The following is a 25500-nucleotide window of genomic DNA, read 5'->3' as shown; positions in this document are numbered from 1 at the left end:
GACTTTGCAACATTTTTCACTGAAAAAGTTGCTAAAATAAGTGCTCAGTTTGATGCTCCTATAAGGAGGGCTTTGCCTTGTGTTAGTATGACCGCATCATTTGACTCTTTCTCTCCTCTTGATGAGGAAGCAGTCTCTCAATTGCTTCAGCGATGTCGTCCAACAACATGCCCATTAGATCCTGTCCCGTCCACTCTTCTACAGTCTATCTCACCCACTGTTCTACCAGCAGTCACACATGTATTTAATGCTTCACTCAGTTCTGGAATAGTTCCTTATTCTTTTAAACAGGCTAGGGTTACACCTCTGCTAAAGAAAAGTACACTTAATCCAACTGAGGTGAAGAACTACAGACCTGTCTCCCTTCTTCCTTTCTTGTCAAAGGTTTTGGAGAAAGTGGTCTTCAAGCAAGTTTGTGACTTTCTTCATCAGAATAATCTACTAGACCCTATGCAGTCTGGTTTCAAGAGTGGTCATTCCACTGAAACTGCTCTTCTGTCTGTGACTGAAGCATTGAGAGTAGCTAAGTCCTCTGCTCAGTCATCAGTATTAATTCTACTAGATTTATCTGCAGCCTTTGATACTGTTAACCATGACATTCTCCTATCTATACTATCTGAACTGGGAATTTCTGGAAAAGCTCTTGACTGGTTTGAATCTTACCTTAAAGGGCGTTCTTTCAACGTGTCTTGGCAGGGACAGGTATCTAAGTCTCATGACCTCACCACAGGTGTGCCTCAGGGATCAGTATTAGGACCCTTGCTTTTCTCTATTTACACCACTTCCTTAGGTGATACCATTTGCTCCCATGGATTTGACTATCACTGTTATGCAGACGACACTCAACTTTACCTGTCTTTCCCACCTGATGACTCTAGTGTTTCCCACCGGATTTCTGCATGCCTTAAGGATATTTCAGCCTGGATGAAAGATCGGCACCTTCAGCTTAATCTCTCAAAAACAGAGTTTTAGGTGTTTCCAGCTAAAACAGCTATTCCCCAACAGATTAACATCCATCTTGACTCAACTTCACTGACCCCAACTAGATCGGCACAAAACTTGGGCGTTGTAATTGATGACCGACTTAACTTCTCTGAGCATATAGCTTCTATTGCAAAATCATGTCGGTTTATGCTTTACAACATTAGGAAGATCAGACCTTATCTGACACAAGATTCCACACAACTTCTTGTTCAGACCATGGTCATCTCTAAGCTGGACTATTGTAATTCACTATTAGCTGGCTTACCCGCTTGTGTAACAAGATCATTACAGCTGATTCAAAATGCTGGAGCACGCCTGGTCTTCAATCAGCCAAAGAGGACACATGTAACTCCTCTCCTAGTTACTCTCCATTGGCTCCCTATAGTAGCCAGAATTAAATTTAAATCTCTCACTTTGGCCTATAGGACACTAACTAGATCTGCTCCTAGTTATTTTAATTCAATAATCAAGCCTTACATCCCCAACCGCCCACTGCGGTCTTCTGGTGAGCGTATGTTGTGTCGACCAGTCATGAAAACTGGGTCTAATTCCAGACTCTTTTCTTCAGTGGTTCCATGTTGGTGGAATGAACTGCCCAGTGCTCTCCGTTCCTGTGGTAGTTTTGGGTCGTTTAAGAGGGGTCTAAAGACATTCCTATTCAACATATACTTAGTTGTTTAAGCGCTTATGTGTTATGGTTTATATAATGTTGTTTTATTTTAATTGGGCTGTTAATTAATTTGACATTATTGTTTATTATTGATATTCTCCTTAATGTAGTCTTAGCATGTCATTGTTTTTATATTATTGATTGAATTGACATTATTGTTTTATTATTGCCTTTCCCCTTTTTTACATTGCTTTTTATTAGGCTATTGCTTGAATTGATATTATTGTGTACTACAACTATTCTCCTTACTATATTTGACCTACATTTTAATCTGTTCCCTGTTCAATTTTAAATATTATTATGTTGTTTTGTAGTTATGTGTCGCTTTGGACAAAGGCGTCTGCTAAATCCATAACCATAACCATAACCATAAATAAGTGGACGGTGAAAGGCAACTGTAGGATTTAAAGTGATGACGTCTGTACTTGGAGGCTTGCAAATATGAATGTTAACAGACTAACTAGCGTTTGTTAAGCATAATGCCGATTGAAACAGCCTATTCCATTCAGATAGCTAGGTGGTTACCATGCTCATACTACACTTTTAATGGCCAACTGCAAACAGAAATGTCATGCTAGCAGCAACTCATTACATGTTTCCATATCCTAACAATGAAGGCTCCTTGTAATAACTTAATATTGTGTTGTCAATGTGGTGCAAACAAACAAGGCTAGAGTGCCTATCAGCCTTATCCATTGTGAGCAATAGCTGGCAAAACGTTATGAGAACCATTTAGACTCTCTTAAAGTGGCAATGCACCATTTATCAATAAGTATAACATCAAGTTAAACATCAAATTGGCAGCATTTCTTTAAAAACATATTCCGCATCATTTGACTCTTTCTCTCCTCTTGATGAGGAAGCAGTCTCTCAATTGCTTCAGCGATGTCGTCCAACAACATGCCCATTAGATCCTGTCCCGTCCACTCTTCTACAGTCTATCTCACCCACTGTTCTACCAGCAGTCACACATGTATTTAATGCTTCACTCAGTTCTGGAATAGTTCCTTATTCTTTTAAACAGGCTAGGGTTACACCTCTGCTAAAGAAAAGTACACTTAATCCAACTGAGGTGAAGAACTACAGACCTGTCTCCCTTCTTCCTTTCTTGTCAAAGGTTTTGGAGAAAGTGGTATAATGCCGATTGAAACAGCCTATTCCATTCAGATAGCTAGGTGGTTACCATGCTCATACTACACTTTTAATGGCCAACTGCAAACAGAAATGTCATGCTAGCAGCAACTCATTACATGTTTCCATATCCTAACAATGAAGGCTCCTTGTAATAACTTAATATTGTGTTGTCAATGTGGTCAATAGACACTAATGCACAGTAATAGTGTAAATTATTGGCATTTTGTTTTGCTTTAGTTGTTTGTGTTTTTTTTTTTTTTTTTTTTTTTTTTTTGGGGGGGGGGGGCGCCAATATTGTTGTTGCATACCCCTCAAAAATGGGTAGCTGCTCCCCTGAATGTAGCTATGGTTATTGTTGCATCTAACAACAATAGGCTACACATTAAAGAAAATATTGGCAATTTAAAGTTAAATATAAAAGTAGCCTAACATGCCTAAAACGACGTGTAGAACGAATAACATTAAGATACTTTTTATTCTGGAAAATAGCCAAATAGCCTAGTACTGTACAGTCTTCACTTCAGAAATAATCTACGGTTAAATTAATTTAAAACAACATAGCAGAGGCCTTTGTAGAGAGCATTTGTATAGGCCTAAAAGCAAATGGTAGCAGCTAATAGCGATATGATAAGCAGAACCAGACTGTGGCTCGGTTTGAGGAGCACAGGCATTTTTGCGACCAGCTGCAGAAGGGTCCTACACACCAATGCGGAAGACGTGACAGATTGGAAAGCCCTACAAGGGAGGAAAAAATCAACGACTACAAATTGGACAATATTAACTGTTTAGCCGTTATTTTGTTATAAACAGTAAATACAGCAGTAACCGTCAGCATGATTTTGTTGGAGATAAATAATCGGATCATAGAAGAAACAATATCTCTTAAATTTGAGAGCGCATCCAACGGGTGAGCAATGAAGTTAGCAATTTGGATAGTCTGAGCTAACCTTTCCCAGCTAACATATTTCACAATTTAGACACTGTTTATGTTTTTCACACGGTTTTAGATTTGTGTATGTGCACCATTGCCGTTGTATATGTTGTGTACAATCTAGCGCTCATTGTCATTGTTAAATTGTGTTGCATTTGTTGAATCAAGCTGATTCGTGTGGCATTCAAGGATGGGGTGTGTCAGCCTTTCGGTCACGGAGAATTTCCAAATCTAACATAATAGCGTTACTTTTTCTGTAGCCATCCCGTACTATTTCTTTATACGCATTAATTTCCATTTAAAAGTTCTGTCATTTACTCTCTTTTACCCCGTGTCTTCTGGTGGCAGCAATGGTGAGGGGACGTAATTGTTTTATCGCTTGACGTTTAGCTAGCTAGTTATGCAGTTAGCTAATGAAACATTAGCCACTCTTTAAGGCTAACGTTAGTTTCGGTGAATCCATTTGAACCTGTCAGTGACTGTACGTGTAGTGACTGACCGATTTGTCTCTGCCTCTCTTGATGCATACGTGCACGTTTATTTTGAATCGACGTAAAGATAGCAAGGGTTGGATGCATTTGCATATATCCAGCTAGCTGTCGATAAGTCAGCGGTAATTGTTAGCTAGCTAGCTAAGTGGCTTCCGGGGCTTAATGTTGGTTCATCATCCAGCTTTTTTCCTGGACAGGTTTTGTTAATATGTAGGACATTTGATAGCTGTGTTCTGGAAAACCTCTTCGTTAATATGTAGGGCATTTGATTGCTATGCTCTGGAAAACCTCTTGAGTATACCATGTCAAATTGTAATAATCATTTACTTAACTACGGACAGCTTTTCGCAGCTCTGCAAGCAGTGACATGCTCCACATAGTTTGCTACCTCCCTCTGTTATGGAACAACCATTTCCGCATTCACCAGTTCCCTTCCCTTTACTGAACCTTATCAAGTTCTTACAGTGCAAATCCACGCCCAATATTAGACTCAGACGAGAATCTCCTTGAATCTGCAAGGATGGCAAGACTCCTTTATAGAAGACTCTACGGTTATCCATTCTGAGTATCTGCAGATGGAAAGACCACTTCAGAGCTCTTGCTGCTGCAGCGTTTTATGTGCTGACTCAAAAGACTCCTTTGTAAAATAGTTGGAACCGCTGCACTCTCAAGCAGCAGGAAGTTGAAATAGGTCCAAAAAAAGCAAAGTTGGGTGGCACCACAATATCCTCAATTCTGAACTCTGTAGCCATGGGCAACAACTCTGGACAGTCCTAACCCAATGTTTTAGGTGACAACACACTAGAAAATATTTTCCCACTATGCAGAATAAGTAGGGTGTATGATGGAGAGCACGGGTGCTAGTGGTTGCACAGCATTGCCTCTTATAACTGTTTTTTTTTTTTTCTTACAGGAACAAGCCTGAGGCAGTAGAAGTTACATTTGCAGGTTTGTTGCTGAGTCTGAGTTCAAACACCCATCACAGTTCTCCAATTATTATACTGTGTGTCCTTATATTATAGGCCTTTTCACACAGAGATTACGCTAAATTTGCGGGAAGAGGAGACGTCTTTTTGCCGCAACGTGTGTCTGAAAACGAGGTGAAAATTTGCCGGCCTGCTGATCTGTTCGCATGATGCGGCATTTTGAGGAGGCAGGATCAGCTAGCAAATTAAAATGTGACGTGCAACAGGGGGCGTGTAGAGTGATAGTCGTAGGCCTTATTATGCGTGGGCCTTCAGATGCAGCAGGTGTGTGATTTCCAAAACCATGGCGGGAGAACAGACTGCACTTTGGTTAGCTTGCATTTGTACTACCCTACAAATGCAAGTGAAGTTGCTTTGCTGTTGCTTAGAATGTTAGATTCTTGCGATCGATGTCTTCAGACAATAAAAAGTAATTTGGAAGGGAAATAGAAGAGAAGAGTTGCCCCCTGCGTTGGCCGTGATTACCCTTTTGAAAATCAGAGGTTCACAGGCTACTGTGGCCTTGGTCAGTGGTGCCTCCAGCCGTTATCCTGTACGCACTGTGCGTACAATTTTTCAAAGCTTTATTCATGAAATCATTCAATATTAGAACAATAAAAATAGCTTGTGTACTGTCTTAATTGAAACATGCTTCGCGCACAAATGATAGCCTAGGGCAAAGAGAGAGCTGGATTTTAGGATAGCCTATTATGGCAACCGATTGCATTCCGAGCTACAGTCAACTATAGCAGGCATTAAATGACTGGAGACTTTGTGAATTTAGAGATTGACAGAATGTGCTGTCTCTGCTATTGCTGCTTTTGATCAGTTAGATTTATTTGCAATCTCCTGGTGGGCTGGACATAGCATCGAAATGCCCGCCCAGATTCCCCTTTCCGCCTTGACCCATTCACACTGGTGCCGGAACGAAAAAACTCGGCAAAATGTCTAGGGGGCTTGGTATTAAATTTGGCGAGACACTTTGTCCCGCCGTTCAGCCTCTGTCTAGTCGAAAGGGACAGTCGTTCCGCGATTCTGGTACATAAAATCGCGGCGATTTTGGCAGTGTGAAAAGGCCTATTATTGTAGTGGTTGACTACTTTTGTGGGACCATTTAGTTTACCATAGACATTGAATGTTTTTGCTGTTAAGCTAGGTTTTGGCTTTTCAACAAGCCCCTATAGTCTCCATATTGACCAGTGATGGCTGTCAAATTGTCTTATTGCTGTCCTAATTCTGTGATCTTTTTTTTTTTTTTTTTGCCAGACTAATAATCAACATTTATTTTACCCTCAACAGATTTTGATGGGGTCCTTTACCATATCTCCAATCCAAATGGGGACAAGACCAAATTGATGGTCAGCATTTCGCTGAAGTTCTACAAGGAGTTGCAGGACCATGGAGCAGATGAGGTATCGTGGTCCACATTATAATTTTAGATTATTTATAGCAGGTGGTATGACATTTTTGTGTTTTTCTTATGGTTACCTTTTCAAATAAGAACCTGACCAGCAGCCTTTGCATGTATGTACATTGTCAGTGGTACTATATATCATGAGTAAATGTATCTCCAAGAAGTTTGATCCTTACACTTCTTAAAACTGATGATTAGTTTTTGTTTTCATTCTTGCCGTCTGTCATTAGTTGCTGTCTGTGTCATGAGGTGGTTTTGGCACCATATAGGGGAGTAAGCAGGCCCTGTGGTTTCTCAGTGAAACAGGAAGTCAGGGTGACTCACCTCTGATGTAGGAAGTAATGGGCTTCTAAAATAACTGGCTGCGAGCATCGCAAAGTTCCTCAGCTCAGCTTGTGCCACATGCACAGAGGAGCTCTTGTGACTTGATCCCATGGCTCGGACATGCTTTTTTTTTCTAAGCGATGTGATCAGTCACGATCATCTCTCTTTCACATCCAAATGAAAATTCAAATTTCCCTCAACCACCACTCTGGTGTTTGAATGAGCCACACGGGGTCAATGCAAAACAGATGAAAATGTGGAAGTGGCCAGAGTAGACGTGGGGCCCATCCCGTGGCACCCATGATGTGATTTTGTTGCTTCTGTTGTGTTTCATCACTCATCTCAAAGTTCTGAATCATGTAAACAATTTATATTTTCACGCTCATACCTAAACTTCAGGTTTATGGGAATGTCATGTTGAAGACTATTTGATGAAAATGTGTCCTGATGCTTTCTGTGACCGATTTCCTTGTTTTGTTTTGTTTTGTTTTGTTTTAGCTGCTGAAGCGGATGTATGGAAATTACCTGGTGTCACCTGAGTCAGGTACATGTCAGTTACTGGAAGATGTCCAGACAGATACATGCACAGCAACACATTACTGTACGTACACACCGCCGCCGACTTGAGCTTCAAAGTTACAGGAAGTCATTCATTTTCAATGGAAGCTGGCTTCCATCAGCTGCAAGAAGCGGCAAATCCGGCAGCGGCGCGTTGAGCAACTAGAGCGTCAAGCAGAAAGTTGAAAGTTGGTCAACTTTATGGTAATGAGCTATGACGCGGTTCAGTGGCAAACGACCAGCAACATGGAATGCTGCCACGTCAGAGCGGCCAAAGTGTTGAAAGCTTCCCCGTACTTTTTGACAAGCATCCTTCACAGGGCGGCCAGAGCTTCTTTTGCAGCTCAAGTCGGCGACGATGTGTACGTACAGTTAGCTCAAGCTGCACAAACAAAAAGTGAAATTGAATAAGACTGATTACTTGTACATCAAAGAAAATCGTCTGATTTAGATCCTGTAAGCAATGTAAGCAATGTTCTCCATGTTGTCTGACGGCGACCTAGGTTTTACTCACACTAACCTGCTATTTTATATATGTATCTCTCAACACTCTCTCCCTACATTCTCCCAGTTGTCTTAAAACTAGTTATATATTTTGGATTGATTGACCATGTTCCCCTTTTGTGTCACTGTCAGGGTACAATGTGTCCCTGCTCTATGACTTGGACAATGTGCCCTCTAACAAAGAGGAGGTGGTCCACCAAGCAGGCATGCTGAAGAGGAACTGCTTTGCCTCTGTGTTCGAAAAGTACTTCAAGTTCCAGGAGGAGGGCCAAGAAGGCCAGAGCAGAGCTGTGGTCCACTACAGAGATGATGAGACCATGTAGGTGGCGGCTCCTGTAGCAGGAGAAAGCTTTTCAAAACAGCAGTTCAAGTCAAGTCTTTTGTCATCACAGACAGAACACAGAGGGATGATTCTTGTGTGTCCTCAGGACCATGATATGGCATACATGCATACAGACAGACAAAAGAAACCAAAAAAGCATAATAAGACAACTACAGGGTTCCCACGGGTCATGGAATTTTAGAAAGTCTATTCCAGAAATGGAAAGTCAGGGAATTTGATCATTCTTGGGGCAAAGTAATGGAATATCAGGGAATTTTGTTGTAGCAGTATTTACTTGCCGAAATACATTAATACAGACATATTTCCCCGCAGAATTGGTGTATATCTGGTTATTAGCTTTACTGCTTGTTTGAGTAGTTGTGGTTAGCCCAACTTTGTTTATTCAATGCCCATTTATTCATCTCCCACTCTAAAAAAGTAACATATTTTTGAACACTCTGCGGCTGCTCTGAAATCTTTGGTCGGTATATTGTACCCATTCATTATATAGTAGGTTATGAAATTTCAGTTTTTTTGTCAGGGAAAAGTCATGGAATTTTACATTTGACTGAGAGTGGGAACCCTGCAACTAGACAAGATATTTTGAAGTAAATGAATAGGATGACATATCAGTTAAACCATAGGTTTGCCCTTCTGACCCCTATTATAAAATGACCGTGGTCTGTCCAAGTGACAGAACCCTGCTTTGTTTTGAGGCGTAACTGAAGTGGAGTGCTGTGATTTCAACCAAGCAAACCTCTGTTCTCACGCATTAGTTCCTCTTCTCCTTTGGTTCTTCCCAGGTACCTTGAGGCAAAGAAAGACAGAGTCACCGTGGTCTTCAGCACAGTGTTCAAGGATGATGATGATGTCGTCATTGGGAAAGTGTTCATGCAGGTTTGTTTTTTGACATGGTGTTAGCGCAGCCTCGCTGCTCGCATTTTCTATGTTCAAACAAGTCTATTTGCTGTTTTCATCACAAGCAATCCAGCAGCCTTTAAGTATTTGAGTGGCTGTGATTGGCAAATACAGTCAATTGGGTTTGGAATTTGTTTAAATTTGCTTATTAAAATTTGCTGATATGTTAGTGTTTGGACAAAAACAAGCTTATTTTTCCCCATTGACTTTTCTTCTTGTATGGGACTATGACATCATAATGGGCTAATTAACTTGATTTGCACCTGTATCAACTTCCAGTTGCTCAACTAGGTCCCATCAAAAAGCTAGTTAAACTGATTGCACCTGTATCAACTGCTTTCTGCTCAATTAGGCCAACTTTCTCTGTGTATCTCCATTCTACAAGGATATAAGGCACATTCCATCCAACTTTCTATCCATTCATCCTCTTCAAACCATTCACTCATCTACCCATTAAACTATCCCATCAACATCTATTAAACAATCTGCCTATCAACATCCATTCAACTTTCTGTCTATTAACATCCATTACACTATCTACATTTAACTTTTAAACTATATACTCTGTCTCAGGCTTTAAACATACAATCTGGCTCTACAGATCCTGTTCAACTATTTCCTCTGCCCACAACTGTTTCAAAATAAATGTCCTCACTACAATAATTCACTATTAAATAATTTAACTATTTAAACTACTCAACTATTTAACTGTTCAGCCATTTCAACTGTCAGTTGTTATCAACTATGACTTCTGCCAACTGTTATCAAATAAAAGTTTGTTTTGCATTTTATGTTAATATAAACATACTGTATATTTTCATGCACTGGTAATTTCCTCGAAATTACATTTTCTAGTTATTCTTCCCACCAAATTTCTGCGTATAATTCAGCTTCTACCGTTTAACGTAGAAACTTCGTTCAAACTTTGTTACATAGGTCTTGAAAAGGAGACTTGAGGAATGTATTTTTCACTTTTGTAAACTTTATACTTTTTGAGATATTAATAAAAAAACAAGCTTATTTTTCCCCATAGACTTTGTATGGGGACTATGACATCATAATGGGCTAATTAACTTGATTTGCACCTGTATCAACTTCCAGCTGCTCAACTAGGTCCCATCAAAAAGCTAGTTAAACTGATTGCACCTGTATCAACTGCTTTCTGCTCAATTAGGCCAACTCTCTCTGTGTATCTCCATTCTACAAGGATATAAGGCACATTCCATCCAACTTTCTATCCATTCATCCTCTTCAAACCATTCACTCATCTACCCATTAAACTATCCCATCAACATCTATTAAACAATCTGCCTATCAACATCCATTCAACTTTCTGTCTATTAACATCCATTACACTATCTACATTTAACTTTTAAACTATATACTCTGTCTCAGGCTTTAAACATACAATCTGGCTCTACAGATCCTGTTCAACTATTTCCTCTGCCCACAACTGTTTCAAAATAAATGTCCTCACTACAATAATTCACTATTAAATAATTTAACTATTTAAACTACTCAACTATTTAACTGTTCAGCCATTTCAACTGTCAGTTGTTATCAACTATGACTTCTGCCAACTGTTATCAAATAAAAGTTTGTTTTGCATTTTATGTTAATATACAGTATGTTTATATTTTCATGCACTGGTAATTTCCTCGAAATTACATTTTTTAGTTTAATTAATTAATTGAGTTTGGAATTGGTTTAAATTTGTTTATTAACATTTGCTGATAAGATATGTTAGTGTTTGGACAGGTACAACTGTTGTATCATTCAGTGATTGTAAATCACTTCTTACCACATTATGACTGTTTTAATATCAGTCTACCACACCTCATTTAATTAATGTGGTCACAGTGTCAGTTTGATTGTCTGACTTCAGTTCTCAGGCTTTCTTACGGCATGCTTTGTGAAAGCTAGGTCACACAGTTGTTGACCTCATCCACCTTTGAAGCACTCTTCCCCTGTCATTGAATCGTGCTCTTGCTCCTGGTGTTGCCTGCTGTGCTGTTCTGAGACGTCTCCTTGTGTCTGTGCAGGAGTTTAAGGAGGGCCGGCGTGCCAGCCACACGGCCCCCCAGGTGCTCTTTAGCCACAGGGAGCCTCCCCTGGAGCTCAAGGACACTGACGCCGCCGTGGGAGACAACATCGGTTACATCACATTCGGTGGGTTCTGTTAACTGTGCTAGGAGCCTGATCAGTTCTGCATTATCTCTCTGTAGTGCATGCTTTGGTATTTTCAGTGACTGAGCTAATAACAATATGCATTGTTAAAGGTTGTATCAGCGATTTCAGGCCCAAAAAAAGCCCAAACATAAATGATCACATCCATCTAATCTTTCCTAACGATCCATTAGCTCTCTGCCCCATAAGCAGGCCGTCAAAAAAACGCGTCTCTGTAGGCAGCCTAAGCTCCGAGATCTGTACACAAAAACAATTGCTACAAACAACGGTTGGCAACCCACTCAAAGGCAAAATAAAGTGTTTCAACCGACGAGATGCGCGCTTAGGAGAGTTTTATTTGCACGGGAGGGAGGGGGAGGGAGTAGCGAGAAGGGACGTATCCCCGCTATCACTGATACAACCTTTAAATACAGTGTAAGCTCCTCTTGGCATATGTCTCTGGCTTTACTCTAGTCACTCATTCAAAAGACTTACTGGTTCCCTTTGGAAGTCGTTACATCAAACAAACTGTGTGACTACCAAGCTGGGAGGCGGATTCACCTGTGACCGGTGTTCCATCGCTGTGTGTCTGCCTGTCGTATTTGCTGTTTACCCAGTGGCTTGTCAAAACAATGCCACACCCTTTCAAAACAAACCCCCCAAGCAGACAGACATAGAAAGAGCAGTTGGTAGCAGGTGATTTTGCACAGCCAGCAATCCACAAACCGACAAAACTGGTGACTGGTGGAGACTGACTTTCACTCCCGGATTCTTGTGCTAAGCTATGGTAGTTATCGTATATGAAGGGAATCCTGATCAGCCTGAAAATACTTCTCTCTTTCTTTTCGATAGTTCTGTTTCCTCGTCACACCAGCGCCAATGCCAGAGACAACACCATCAACCTCATCCACACCTTCCGCGACTATCTGCATTACCACATAAAGTGCTCCAAGGTATGTGTGTGACCAACAGAGCGAGCTTTACAGCTTTTACAGTGGGTGGGCTCTGTATACAGTCTGTGAGTAATGCTCAGGCTGCATACATCCTGCTCATTCATCTCTTTTGTGGGGGTGTGTATGTATGCCTTTTAAACACTCCACAGAGTTAATGTGTGAGCTCAACTATGCGGCCTTGTTTTCTTTAAACTTGCTCATTGGTGGGGTCATAACGTGTGTGTGTGTGTGTGTGTGTGTGTGTGTGTATGTGTTTTCTCTCTGCACAGGCCTACATTCACACACGCATGAGAGCTAAGACCTCTGACTTCTTAAAGGTTCTGAACCGCGCCCGTCCCGATGCTGAGAAGAAAGAGATGAAAACTATCTCGTGAGTACATTCTGTGTGTGCCCTGCCTGAAATTAAGCTTGCCTCTGCAGGCTGTTAAGATGGCTGCGGTTTGCTTGCACAAGCTGGAAATGGCATGCGTTCAAGAACTAATGAATATTAGAGGTTGGCAGGCAAGCACAGCACCTCAGGACATTAATGTGTGAAGAAAAAAACATGGGAAACAAGTTGTTGTTCTCCCCTTAAGATTCAAAATTGTATTTTAACTTTGTGGATGTTCAACCTGACTTGCTAAACCGACATCCTATGGCAGACATTGCTAGCACATGTATGATTTGGTCAATATAACAAGTCTTGGGTCAGAAGTAGCTTCTTTCTTCTGTATATTTTTGTGATGTCATGGTCCAAATTGAAGAGCTTTTCTTAATTACTATGATCTATGGGACCAAGCAACAACACATTCTTGAAAAACAGTGGTTATCTCCACCCGATCATTTTATTTGCTTCTGAGGGGCGTTTGAGATGCATTGGCCATTTTTTAGCATTGATGTTCCTCCCAAGTGTTTGTTATTTTCTTTATTTTAATTTAAATATTGAATCACTTAAACCACTTTTAATTATGCTCTGAGGTCAAAATCTGATGCCCATGTTGATTGTATCCATGCAGGGGTAAGACCTTCTCTCGCTAAGGATGCGTGCGCAGACTTGAACACGCTTTGGGGACATGGCGAGACACGCATCCGCAGTTCCATGCCTCACTGGACTAGATCAAACTCCCTCTCTCTGGCCAGTGCTCTGGGTCCTCCAAGAGAAGTTCACGCTTCACAAGGGAGGACTACAATTTGTTGCTTTGCATTTCTTGGATAAATATTTGATGCAATTATATGACAATATGAACAAATGAATTTTTTGATACAGTATGACCTTGTATTCCATTTGGTACTCTTGCCTTGCATTCTTTCTTAGATTGTGTTTGTTTTAACAACGCAGTATTCACCAGACCTGCTACTCTCATCCTATTCGCTCTAAATCACCTGTCCCGTTTTTGAATCATGTGATGGTAAAGAATAAACCAGTCTTGTTACAAAAATTATGTGTGACCTTTTTTTTCTTTTCAAAATGCGACTGCAACTTAAAATTATGAATTCTAAATGTTTAAACATCTGACAAAAGTGAAAGCCTGTTGTTTTCATCAGCATAAGATTCTTAAGAAGATTGTATATTAGAATAGAGTAACTATACTATACTCTCATTTGAATATCAAATAAAGTTCAACAAAAGACTTGAGATTTGAGGTGCTTTATTTATTGAAGTTATCATGTCGGTCAATCTCCAGAGACATCAGATTCCTGAGGGGGATCAGGCACTTGGGGAATGCAGAGGGTGTGGTGGTGGGGGAAGGAGAAGAATGTTGAGTTGGGTGGAGCCGGGTGGTGACATTCCCTCTATTCTTCCTCATCTGGGGCGGCCTCGTCCTCCGCTGGTGGACTGTCGGAGAGCTGTCCCTCTTCTGCTTCACCCCCCTGCTCTGACTGTTGCTCCGCTGTCTCACTCTCCTCTCCCCTCTCCTCCTCCTCTTCCTTAGCCTCTTTCCTCTCCTCCTCCTCTTCCTCAGCTGGAGTGACACTCTGTGGTGCCGCCCACTCTAGTTCTTCCTCTTCCTCCTCTACCTCGTAGGTTTCGTCAGCTTGTGTGAGGAAAGTCTCACGCTCGTTCTCAGAGACAACCTCCCCATCCACCATCTCCTGGCTTATGATGAGAACCTTCTTAAGACTGGCTGGGGGTGGAGCTGGAAAGACAATGGGCATGTCTCAGACTGGGAGTGGGGTTAGAGAGAGATACTCATTGTGTAATATACCTTCACCTCATCTCTTATCTGATCAGACATGATTTGGCTTGTTATATCCTTATTTTGAGAGCCATCGATTCAGTTTGCCTCCACTCTTAGAAAGAAACTGGTCTCTGACAAAATATTTGTCATGCAGAACATATATTCAGTTGTCTCCAATCCAAATTATGTTTTTTTTAGCACAAACAGAACTCCTGTACAAAGGCAAGTTGATGATAGCTTTTGCAAAATCTTTTTCAGAGTTTTGCAGATCTTTTTTCTAAGAGTGCAAGTCACTTGTATAATAATAATAATAATAAAAAAGATCATAAAATAACAATGTTTTTGATAAAAGAATGTTGCCAATCTAAAATAAACCTTATATGTCATTTGGTATAGTACATTCATGACGAAGAGAAATAGTACCCATTGAAGCTTGCACTTAGCATGCAGATTTGGGCAGTAGAGATCCAGCTACCAAAGTGGTAGTGGTAGTGAAAAGTGGTAGTGAAAGGTAGTGGTAGTGAAAGTTAACATGGAAAACAATTGATGTGATTGGGCTCAGTGCATGCTAGTAGTGGGTTAGCCACAGCGACAAACAGAAACGGCTAAACTTGCGGCACTTCTATGTGTCACAGTACTTACCAGCCTGCAATGCCTGTTCTAAAGAAAAATCCACTCTGTGGGGGGAATGGAGAGAGATGAGAGGAAGTGGGGAGAATGGGGAGAAGACAAAGAGTCAGTCAGTCAGTCAAAGAGTCAGTCAGTCAGTCAGTCAAAAAGGAACAAGAGATATAGGGTTGCTACATGTGTGTGTTATCACAGAGGACGGCTACTTGCTGTGACACGCTGGGGCCTGTTTAAGGCCCCTACCACAGTACTCACCGTGGAAAACTCTGCTCTATTTACAATCAATGCTGAGAACTCTCTGGAATTCTGGTGCAATGAGTAAGTACGGATTCATGCACCGATAAGCCATTCTCCTGAGTCTACCTGGCCATACTGAACACATTAAGGGATACCTGCATCTTTTGACAATATAAGATGAGTTGTTGTTTTAACTGATGCATGCATGCTCTGTGTTAAGTGCTGGGGTTTTGATGGGGCTGTAAAGTAGCCTGGTTAAAACCAGACTCAAGGAGATTTAGGTGGGAGTGGCCACGCTAGCTGTAAAGCAGTTATGTTTGCAAGCTGTCTTACCTGTCGTCAGGATTGCTGTGGCCTGCATTACTGTAGCCTGCATTACTGTCGTCTGGACCTTGGCCCTCCAGTAAGCCATGGTAGGTGGCGATCTCAGCCTCCAGCTTCATCTTGAGGTTGAGCAGAGTCTGGTAGTCCAACCTGTGCCTCTCCACCTGGGCCCGCACCTGGCCCAGCTCATCCTCCAGCTGCATGATGATCTTGTTGTATTGGGTCATCTCCTGGGCTGACCGATTCTGCGTGTCATCCAGCGTGTCCTCAAGGGAGCGGTTCTGGGATTAACAGGTTAAATGTAATTGCATATTCAGACAAGATATTGCGCATCCATGCAAGTTGTTTTGTAAATATTGAATTATCCTGTTGTGTGTAAGAAAGCATTGCATCATAGACAGGAGTGAGAAATGCTTTAGATGGGTTTTGTAATTAAGTTGGATGTGAGATAATTAAAAAAAACAGTTGAGCAATGGCAGCAGGCAGAACATTTTGTTCAGTCATCCGCTGGGAATTCCTTTGTGGTCTCAATGGATTAGTATCAAAGGCAGGTACAGGCTGAGCCAGACATGGGTGGGTGGGGATAGGTGAGAGCTGACGGAGGGAGTCTCATGCAGATCCAGGAGTACATGCAGTACCATATTGTGCAAAGCCTGAATGTCGATCTCCAAGGACTGCTTCTGTCTCCGCAGATCATTCAGCTCACTTTTGCCCGTTTGAAGTGCTTCAGTGTTCTGTGTCACCTCAGCTGTAATGTTGTCAAACTGTCAAATAGATAAAAGGTCCATAGTTTATTTATATGAAAGGGGGCCGTGGACATATTAGTAATCATACATCTTTTCCTATTAAACAAACCTTAGACTGATACCAGGTCTCTGTGTCCTCGTGGTTCTTCTGAGCAGTTTTCTCATAATCCTTACGGATCTTGTTGATGGTCTCATTGAGATCATCGCCCTTGCGGTTGTCCATTTCAACAGAGACGCCGCAGTTGCTGATCTGGCCTCTCAGCTGGTCAACATCCTGCAAAGGTGAAAATTGTGTTACACCAGAGAGGCAAGACAGACAGTCTGCAACTGCTGGGTCAGCTTGCTCTGAATCCTACAGTACCTCCTCATGGTTCTTCTTGAGGTACACCAGCTCTTCTCTCAGTGACTCGATCTGACTCTCCAGCTGCATGCGGCCCATATGGGTGTCATCAATGAGTTTGCGCAGGCCTGCAATGTCCTGCTCCACACCCTGCCGCATGCCCTGCTCAGTCTCAAATCTGTGACAGAAAATATTAATTTCTTAAAAGTTTACAGTCTTCAAACTGTCAGCATAACAGACAGTACATTATTTGTAGAAGGCAATTCAGGAAGAATACACACCCCTACAACTTTTAGGATCCAGAGAATCCAAATAAATTAGCAAATGAATAAATATAAGTATGTAGATAAATAGATCAACTCAGATAAATTCATCTTACTTTACTTTGAAGTCATCTGCAGCCAATCTTGCATTATCAATCTGCAGCATGAGTCGGGCATTTTCCATTGTCATATCTTGGAGCTATACAAATAAATGAAAATGTATTTTAACACAGGCCTGCAATGAAAGATCTGTTACTTTTCTCCACTAGCCGATATATTTCTGTGTAACTGGGTTGTGACACAGAGACATAGCCAGAAAGAAACAAGAGATATCAAAACTATTTAGAATACCTGTTCCTTCAGGGTGGCAAGTGGCTGCTCATATGCACTCCAGTCTCTTTCGACGCCCGTGCCTCTTTTACTCAAGACCTCTTTAATTTGATCCTCCAATTTTCGGTTGGACTCCTCCAGCGTTCGCACATTGGACAGGTATCCGGAAAGGCGGTCGTTAAGACCTCGCATGGTTTCTTTCTCATCTGCTGGAGAGATAACTAGTTTCCCGTTATCCAGCTGCACGTGAGGGCGCAGCATATTGGAGATATTCCGAACATTTGAGACGGAGATGCGGGAGCCAATGCCCCCAGCTCCCCCGAACACACTGGCCGCGCTAGAACGGACCGCTCGCTGCCCAAGGCTGCCGGAGGCGCTTGAGCTGGAGAAGTTCCTCGGAGCAGTGCTAGATCTCGCAAAGTACGACATTATTCTGGATGCGTTTGGATGCGAGCAGACAATGGGCTAATGGTAACTTCACCAACGTTCACACCTGTAAAGGTGTGTCCCGAGGGGAGTCCTATTTATACAGGTAGTATGTAGTGCCAGTGCGCATCGCTGTGTTTGTGAAAGCTGATTGGTTGAAAACCGTTGTTCAGCCTACTACGCTCTAAAGGTGCAGATGACATCATGCAGGTGTTTAATCATTATTGTATTGGTACAAACTATGTAGGCCTACCTTGGCTTTTTATTATAGGGAAATTCCATGCATAGGTCATCAAGCAGTCTATTGACTGTAGTTATGAGTCGCAGAAAATATACTGCAGAAAAGAATAGACGATTTTCTTCTACCGGCTCTAGTATCACAATAATATTTATAATATTAAATAATATTTAAGTCACTGAATCTAATATTATGTTTAACATGTAAATGCCATAGGTAGGCTAACTGATATGACCATCCAGAGGAGAGGAGGCTGGTGATCTGTCAAAAATGATGAAGATCAAGATTTTATTGTTGTTGTTGTTGTCATTAGGCCTACCGCAAACACGAATTGACAACGAAAGCGTGCTTATTAAGCACAGCCATGTCAGAACTTGTAGCATGCATAGGTCCTACTGACAGGGGCGCCTTAATACCACCTGAGGCCCCTGAGGGGTATTCCAGAAAGCAGGTTTACTGACTTAACTGGGTATGTTAACACAGAGTTAGCGGTAAACCTGAGATTTCAGTTCCAGAACGCTCAAATATGATCAGGCTATGTAAGTAACGTAACATAGGCTCTGAACTGAACTGGGTATGTAAACCCAGAGTAAACGGTAAACCTGGGATTTCAGTTCCAGAAAGCTCAAAAATGATCAGGCTATGTAAGTAACTATGGTAACATAGGCTCTGAACTTAACCTGGTAGGGGGTAGGTTTTGTTCAGGTTATGTTCAATTATGTTCGATTATTTCAGTGCATGTTCAATCAGGCCGCTATTTTTACACTTGTCACACAATGGCGTTTCATTTTGACGAAGGTCCGATTGACAAAAGAAGCACAAAATCATGTAATTCATCCGTGCAATTCACCGTGAGAGGGCGATAAGACCACGACATCACATGATAGCCTATCCATTCTTTTCCAAACGAGTTTTTCAAGAGCGCTATCGTAACACCCCCAATTATCACCACTTTTGTTCAGAAATTCTAAAACAACGATGTTTTTTAACACTTCAAAATAACATTTACTAAATTAACCTTACATTTTTCAGTAGCCATAGTTGTGTAGATTTGAACAAAATCTGGTTTGGTTCTTAACGGGAGCATTTACTGCCTGAAATATCCGATTTTGTTTACCACGCTCGGAGTTATAGTGCTGGCCTGATGGGTCGCCTATTTACACCGTTTCAACGACACATGGACGGTTAGACCGAGAATTCTCGTCGTGAAATTAAAATTCCACTGGAATACCCATGCCTTCCGACATTCACCCTTCCGATGATGGAGCGCAAAAGTTTAACTTGGCCCACAGCTGCAGAACCCGTGTTAAAATAGAAAATTACATTTGGGATTTTCACAGATTAAGTGGGCCATAGAATTCTTTGAGAATCCCAAATGTAATTTTCTATTTTAACACGGGTTCTGCAGCTGTGGGCCAAGTTAAACTTCACAGATTAAGTGGGCCATAGAATTCTTTGAGAATCCCAAATGTAATTTTTAATTATAATAATTATATTATATAATTATATCTTAATTATATCTTCAATGTGTCTGAGATGTTGTTTGTCCATCTGTCTGGCGATCCAAACACAAATGTCCACTATGGTGTAGGCTACATTAAATATTTATTTTATTCTATTCTAATCCACCATGCTGCTTTTCAAGTAGCCTATATTTAGGATTCAGCTGAAAAACTCGCTCTTGAAAAACTCGTTTGGAAAAGAATGGATAGGCTATCATGTGATGTCGTGGTCTTATCGCCCTCTCACGGTGAATTGCACGGATGAATATTACATGATTTTGTGCTTCTTTGTCAATCGGACCTTCGTCAAAATGAAACGCCATTGTGTGACAAGTGTAAAAATAGCGGCCTGATTGAACATGCAATGAAATAACCGAACATAATTGAACATAACCTGAACAAAACCTACCAGGTTAAGTTCAGAGTTACCATATAGTTACTTAGCCTGATCATTTTTGAGCTTTCTGGAACTGAAATCCCAGGTTTACCGCTAACTCTGGGTTAACATACCCAGTTAAGCCAGTAAACCTGCTTTCTGGAATACCCCTCAGGAGGTTTTTTGAAATTCTGTCCACTTAACACACCATTTTAACGCAACTTGGGAGGGACATAAATACTTTTAGCCTACAGAACAAGCAGCTGGCTCATGTGACGTGAACATTGGCTACCCTCTGCATTATCACTATAATACCCTACATGAAGACATATCTCACGTTAACAATGGAGAAAACATAACATAGGCTATTATTTGTGCGAATGGGTTAGCACAAACTTAGCTTTTGGTGAACGGAGATGCTGATCACTAATTCATTTCTTTGCGCAACAGCCCATGTTCTGCGTTCACTCCAGTGAGACAAGTGAAATACATGCTTTTAAAGCCCTTTTATTGCCAGGCTATTTGCTACGATATTTACCTGCTGTTTTCATTGACAGTTACAGGAATCCACGTCATTCGTTTATCGTTGCTTCAATCCTAGCCTACCCAGTTATCTCCAGAGTTTGTAAGTTTGTCAGTCAGTTTCAGCCTCTCCTCTAACTCCTCTACACACCTGTTGGAACTTATTAAGTTTTGTTACATTTTGTTACACTTTAGAAGAGAAGACACAGGGGGCCTCTGCATGGATGTCTTTGTAGAGCATTGCGATGTGCTCAATTAGGCTAGCTCCAGAGTAGGCTAATGACGCCACGAATACGGACACGGCCGTTTATTATTATTGATTATCATTATTATTATTAGGAGGCCCCTCATTGGTCGAGGCCCCTGGGCTTCAGCCCAGGTAAGCCCCTGCATTAAGGCGCCAGTGCCTACTGACAGTGTCCAAATGCTATCCCCAAGTTCGCATAGCATTCCAAACGACAACAAATGAGCTATGCATTAATGTTATAGTCTGTGGCATGCCTCACGTGTACGGCTCAGTTTCGTCCATCCTGAATCTGTGTAGCCTAATTTCAGGGCAATGTGGCCGATCTAGACAAAATCCAACTGGCCGAATTTCGTGTTGGTGAGACCTGTTGCCTATCAGACATGTCCTCTCGAGTTCTACGGCAGCGTGTCACCGAAATATGACAATGAAATAATTTCACTAGTCGCTCGGATAGAAACCGCTGTAACGTGGTTAGGATCACTCTCGCTGTGGAGACGGCATAAGTTAGGCTACTTCAACAATCAGAAAAGGAATTTACCTTTGACTAGCGCACTAGCCTATACTGAAAAGGTTACTGATGTTAAGTCAAGTGCGTTTCTGTGAGTCTGGTGTGTGCACAGTGTTCATTGGTGAGTCGGAGACTGAGGGGCAAGTGCTGCGCATACTTAATGCCCGTCCCATTTCTCCCCCCTTAAAACTTCCACTTGGTTTTGATTGCCCTCAACATTAAAGCCCCCTCGACAAGGGAAGTGGAGGGTAAGATCTTTCCCTATGAATTGGGACACCACTATATGCAAATTAGCATAGCGAACGTGCTCACCTACGTTACGCGCAGCGCCGACGTGTCTACCGGTAGTAGCCTGCTACTATTTTCATTCAGGAACATGCCCAGCGGTCATTGTTGTGTGGGCTGTGCTGGTTTATCTACGTCTGCTTAATCAACAAAGATATTTGTGTTCATATGAATGCCAGAACACACACCTTAAATATTGACGAATCTACCCAGATCAGATATAGCCTTTAGTTATTTGATGGGCAGACTCTCTCAAAGCACTCAGCAGATATCTTGAACATCGTCAGATAGCTTCGTGAGATATTTTCTAACATTAGTGTTCAAAACTCAACAGTCCATCAGATGTGCATCAAACTAACATATTCCAACATATTTCGAAATTTTAATATGCTTATTTGCGAAAATATATAAAAAATGTGGCCGGCTCGCTGAGCTCGCACGGTATCCTGGGTAATTTCATCTCCCACTTCGTTTTAAGCCTGCATTGGTCCTGGCTATATTTTGAGGGTTGATTTTAAGGGGAAAATAGCACTTCCCCTTGCTCCCTAAAGAAATGGGACACCCTAGCCCTACACGTGCACGCGCAAAAACGAGGGTTAGGGCAAAAATCTAGGGGTAGGGGAGGTATTGGGACGGACCCTTACTGAATGGTAGAATATGGCTACCCAGGGCATTGTAAAACTTCTCAATCTTACTCATACACGGCGCTGAAATGGCGTAGGACTATTTAGCTGTGTAAATTCGAAGCATATCATGCTGGGGGAGAAATCGACATCCATTATTTTGTTATTCAGCACACTGGTCAAACATGTTCCCGCGCGCCTAGCAGACTTCACAGATCTCGAGTGATATGTTTATGTATCCCAGAAGCCATCAAAGCTGACCGTATGGTTCTCACATTTCCAAGAGTTCATCTCCCCCTAGTGGACAGCTGTCTTTGGCCCTATTTCATTCCTCATCGCGTCACTGGACAGGTGAGACTGCACATCTGTAGACACACCTGGTCCAGAACTACTTCATTATTCAGGAGGGGCGGGGCACGCCAGGCCAGCTAATGGGATTAGCTTCTGGCATTTAACTGAATGTCACTCTAAAAGTAAGCTGTCTCATTTTTTGCTCAGATTTCTAAACACTCACTCTCAAAACACAGTACACACACACTCTCAAACTTTGCACTTTTGGTACCATCCATCCATCCCTCACTTACCAGTTAGCATGGCGAGCACGACGTCCGAAGCAGCTCCGAGTGACCTTAAGAGAAAAGCAAGGGGGCTGCCGTAGGTTTTTTGTCTTTAGCAAGCATAATTAGCCCTCTGCCAGCCAAATAAAACTATACTGTATTGCAAGTGCTGATAATCATTGTGAATCGGATCTGATATGGTCATTGTTATCTTCCACAGGTGTGTGGTCTACAAGATCAGAACAAAGTCTTAGAAACACGACTGAACATCCTGCTGAAGCAGGAGCCCTACAAGGCCAACATTAATGAGATTGTGAATGATCTGAAAGACAATCTGAAGAGACAGGTGGAAAGGTTAGCCCTGGACAACGACAAGCTGCAGCAGGAGCTGCAGCAGGCTCAGGATGAAGTTGAGCGCTCAAGGGACAAGTAAGTCTGTCCAAACGTGTTCTCCTTCAGGGACTGTATGGGTCATTTGCTGAAGGAACAGAATGGTAACATGAATGTAGGCAACAGTTCAGGCATAGGTTTTTCAGTAAACAGGAAGTTCATCTTTAGGACTCTCACTGCGGTCATAAATAAATCTCACGAGGTCATAAATGCATGTAAACTATACGCTTTTATTTGATCAGCGCAGATAGGCCTCGTGCTGCAGGACTACACCAACAGTTCACAGCAAAGCTGTCCGGTACAGATGTCTGGTGCATAGATCCTGCTGCAATGAAGACAAAGTCATTTGCGTTTCTTCATAAAAGAACAGCTCTGTCACATGAAATCCCCTCTTCTGTGGTGTCTCTCTCTCTCAATTGCTTCTCACTCTGTCCCTTTGAACTATCATTAAGGTATAAGAAGGAGGTCCAGAAGAAGGCTGAGGCGGAGGATGACAGCATCAGCCATGTTATTTGCATGCGTGAAATTCCTCTCAAAATGCAAATTTTCCATCAATTGTCATAACACAAGTGTCAGACTCCTCTTATCTTACAGGTAATGGTTTCACAATAGCCCCCACCCCCATCTTTGACATCCCCGAGGAATCTCAAACTGGGGACATTTGTTACCCTCTCATTAACTTTAGTAAGTAGTAGTAATGCTACTGTTGTGTTAGAGGTGGAGAAGCCCCCAGAGTTGGACATGAAGGACATCCTGGACAAAGTGAAGGCCCAGTATGAGGCCATGGCGGCCCAGGCTCGTGAGGATGCAGAACAGTTGAACCAAGAGAAGGTCAGCACAGCGTTATTCTCACAGTTACACTTTAGGAATTTACTACTGTCTGCATGTATTCCTGAACTGCCTTGAATTGCATCACACACAGCACATACTGATGGGGGAACCTTACCCTTTAATTAATTGCACTGCGTTCCACATCTGTCGGGTTCCACTGTCATGTGTCTGTGGTCTTTCTGTGCTTAGATGGAGAATATGATGCAACAGGCAAATAAGCATGAACAGGAGGTGAGAGACCAGAAAAACGACATAGCCGAGCTCCTCCGACAGATCCAGAGGCTGAAAACAGACCTGGAGATCCTCTCCAAGCAGGTGAGCATCTGTTAGCCCCCGGGCAGACCCTGACATTAGACAAGCAGTGAACATCTAATGCACGTCATGTAGCCTAAACAACTGACATTGTCTCTACACTGATGGTGACCTTTGACCTCTTTTATTTAGTTCTGAGTATCTTCTTGTTCCATTGGTCTATTTTCAGAAAGTGCATTTGGAGAGTGATATCTCTGAATGCGATGAGAGGGGGAGGAAGGCCAGCCTGGATGCTCAAGAGAGGATCAATCAGCTGAAGGCCGCTCTACAGAAGGCCAAGCAGAACATGGCCCTAATGCTCCGCGAGTACCAGGAGCTGCTCAATGTCAAACTGGCCCTGGACATCGAGATAGCGACGTACAGGAAGCTTCTGGAAGGGGAGGAGATGATGTTTTTTAAAAATAGTTATTAAATTGGATGTCACAATAGAGAAATCAACACAGCTGAATAGAAACGAATATTTTTTTTTATGCAGAATGACTGAGAACGCCACACTTAATAAAGCAGCCAGTAAAACGGGTACCCATGTTTAATTTTTGCTTCATAAACACAACTTCTGTCACACACTTCCTTTGTATCCTTTGCATTCAAAATTATCCAAACTCCATTCTATAATCATTTATTTGATAATGAGCATTTGCTATGAGAAAGAGGTAAGTGATATCTGTCATTTATTTGTGAAAAGTATTTTTTCTGTATTGAACACACACTTGGTCAACACTTACAGTATATGCTTTGACAAATGTATGGCTGATTGTATGTTGCTACTCTTTTATCAATTGATGGGATTAGCTTCTGGCATTTAACTGAATGTCACTCTAAAAGTAAGCTGTCTCATTTTTTGCTCAGATTTCTAAACAAAACAAAACAAACAAACAAAAAACATCCTGCCTAGCTTATGCAGACTTGACACAACCATCAGAGAGTCAGAAGCCGCCTTCACCTCCCTCTCCTGCCTTGGTGGAACCTGGCCCCAGAAAAGTAATCCTCATCAAAACAATCGAGACCCAGGACGACAAAGTCATCTCTGAGGGCTCCTACTTGTCTGAGGCGTAGTGGCTCAGAGTCAAGGCTCACACAGATAGCACCGGTCACTCCTCTTAGCCCCACGCCATCCAAAAATGTCAGTACTGGTGTTGGACATAGTTTATCTTTCAAATAGTCTTCTGGGGTTTCTGTTATTATCAAAGGGTAACTTTTTAAGAATGTGGGCAGACTAACACTTTGCTATATTTTGCACTGAGTTTGTCTTTATTTATGTCTGGAAATAAAGATGTCTCCCAACTGTCCTTTACCATTCCATCTTCTCTGTCATCCTCCTCA

At 41.9% G+C, this 25500-nt stretch overlaps 3 protein-coding genes across 4 annotated transcripts; 2 read left to right on the top strand and 1 right to left on the bottom strand.

The window, feature by feature from the left end:
* The first annotated feature begins 3448 nt into the window (after positions 1 to 3448).
* arpc2 (actin related protein 2/3 complex, subunit 2) lies at positions 3449 to 13949 on the top strand. The gene is made up of 10 exons (XM_042077831.1): positions 3449 to 3695; positions 5124 to 5158; positions 6475 to 6587; positions 7412 to 7457; positions 8108 to 8294; positions 9101 to 9194; positions 11258 to 11384; positions 12234 to 12334; positions 12604 to 12704; positions 13330 to 13949. Exons 1-10 carry the CDS (start codon positions 3622 to 3624, stop codon positions 13349 to 13351), a joined length of 900 nt encoding a protein of 299 aa, XP_041933765.1. The 5' UTR covers positions 3449 to 3621; the 3' UTR covers positions 13352 to 13949.
* On the bottom strand, positions 13946 to 17954 carry zgc:92380 (uncharacterized protein LOC445086 homolog). Of its 2 annotated transcripts, XM_042077829.1 has the most exons (8): positions 17382 to 17954; positions 17147 to 17229; positions 16789 to 16945; positions 16537 to 16701; positions 16320 to 16445; positions 15691 to 15962; positions 15136 to 15170; positions 13946 to 14451 (listed from the first exon to the last, which is right to left on the bottom strand). In XM_042077829.1, the coding sequence occupies exons 1-8, from the start codon at positions 17787 to 17789 to the stop codon at positions 14108 to 14110; spliced, it is 1590 nt and encodes a 529-aa protein (XP_041933763.1). In that variant the 5' UTR covers positions 17790 to 17954; the 3' UTR covers positions 13946 to 14107. The 2 variants fall into 2 exon arrangements, with proteins under 2 accessions (XP_041933763.1, XP_041933764.1); XM_042077830.1 differs by lacking the exon at positions 15136 to 15170 and having other exon boundaries at positions 14295 to 14451; positions 17382 to 17947.
* A 4155-nt stretch (positions 17955 to 22109) lies between these two features.
* LOC121699566 (keratin, type II cytoskeletal 7-like) lies at positions 22110 to 25488 on the top strand. Its single transcript, XM_042081834.1, has 7 exons — positions 22110 to 23073; positions 23487 to 23628; positions 23750 to 23865; positions 24055 to 24180; positions 24347 to 24567; positions 24653 to 24696; positions 25027 to 25488. Exons 3-7 carry the CDS (start codon positions 23776 to 23778, stop codon positions 25032 to 25034), a joined length of 489 nt encoding a protein of 162 aa, XP_041937768.1. The 5' UTR covers positions 22110 to 23073; positions 23487 to 23628; positions 23750 to 23775; the 3' UTR covers positions 25035 to 25488.
* The last annotated feature ends 12 nt before the right edge of the window (positions 25489 to 25500 follow it).

Source organism: Alosa sapidissima, chromosome 2, assembly GCF_018492685.1.
Source record: "Alosa sapidissima isolate fAloSap1 chromosome 2, fAloSap1.pri, whole genome shotgun sequence".
Taxonomy (NCBI): Eukaryota; Metazoa; Chordata; class Actinopteri; order Clupeiformes; family Clupeidae; genus Alosa; species Alosa sapidissima.
The sequence above is the reverse complement of the archived record's forward strand: the minus strand, read 5'-3'. Positions and strand labels throughout refer to the sequence as shown.

Coding starts and splice junctions, on each gene's coding strand:
- arpc2 (XM_042077831.1), top strand. CDS start 3,622: ATGATTTTGTTGGAGATAAATAATCGGATCATAGAAGAAACAATATCT. Junction 9,195..11,257: donor TTGGGAAAGTGTTCATGCAG/GTTTGTTTTTTG, acceptor GTGTCTGTGCAG/GAGTTTAAGGAGGGCCGGCG. Junction 11,385..12,233: donor CATCGGTTACATCACATTCG/GTGGGTTCTGTT, acceptor TCTTTTCGATAG/TTCTGTTTCCTCGTCACACC.
- zgc:92380 (XM_042077829.1), bottom strand. CDS start 17,789: ATGTCGTACTTTGCGAGATCTAGCACTGCTCCGAGGAACTTCTCCAGC. Junction 16,702..16,788: donor TCAAGAAGAACCATGAGGAG/GTACTGTAGGAT, acceptor TCACCTTTGCAG/GATGTTGACCAGCTGAGAGG. Junction 14,452..15,135: donor AGAACAGGCATTGCAGGCTG/GTAAGTACTGTG, acceptor TTGTCTTTCCAG/CTCCACCCCCAGCCAGTCTT.
- LOC121699566 (XM_042081834.1), top strand. CDS start 23,776: ATGAAGGACATCCTGGACAAAGTGAAGGCCCAGTATGAGGCCATGGCG. Junction 23,866..24,054: donor AACAGTTGAACCAAGAGAAG/GTCAGCACAGCG, acceptor TTCTGTGCTTAG/ATGGAGAATATGATGCAACA. Junction 24,568..24,652: donor CTGGAAGGGGAGGAGATGAT/GTTTTTTAAAAA, acceptor TTTTTTATGCAG/AATGACTGAGAACGCCACAC.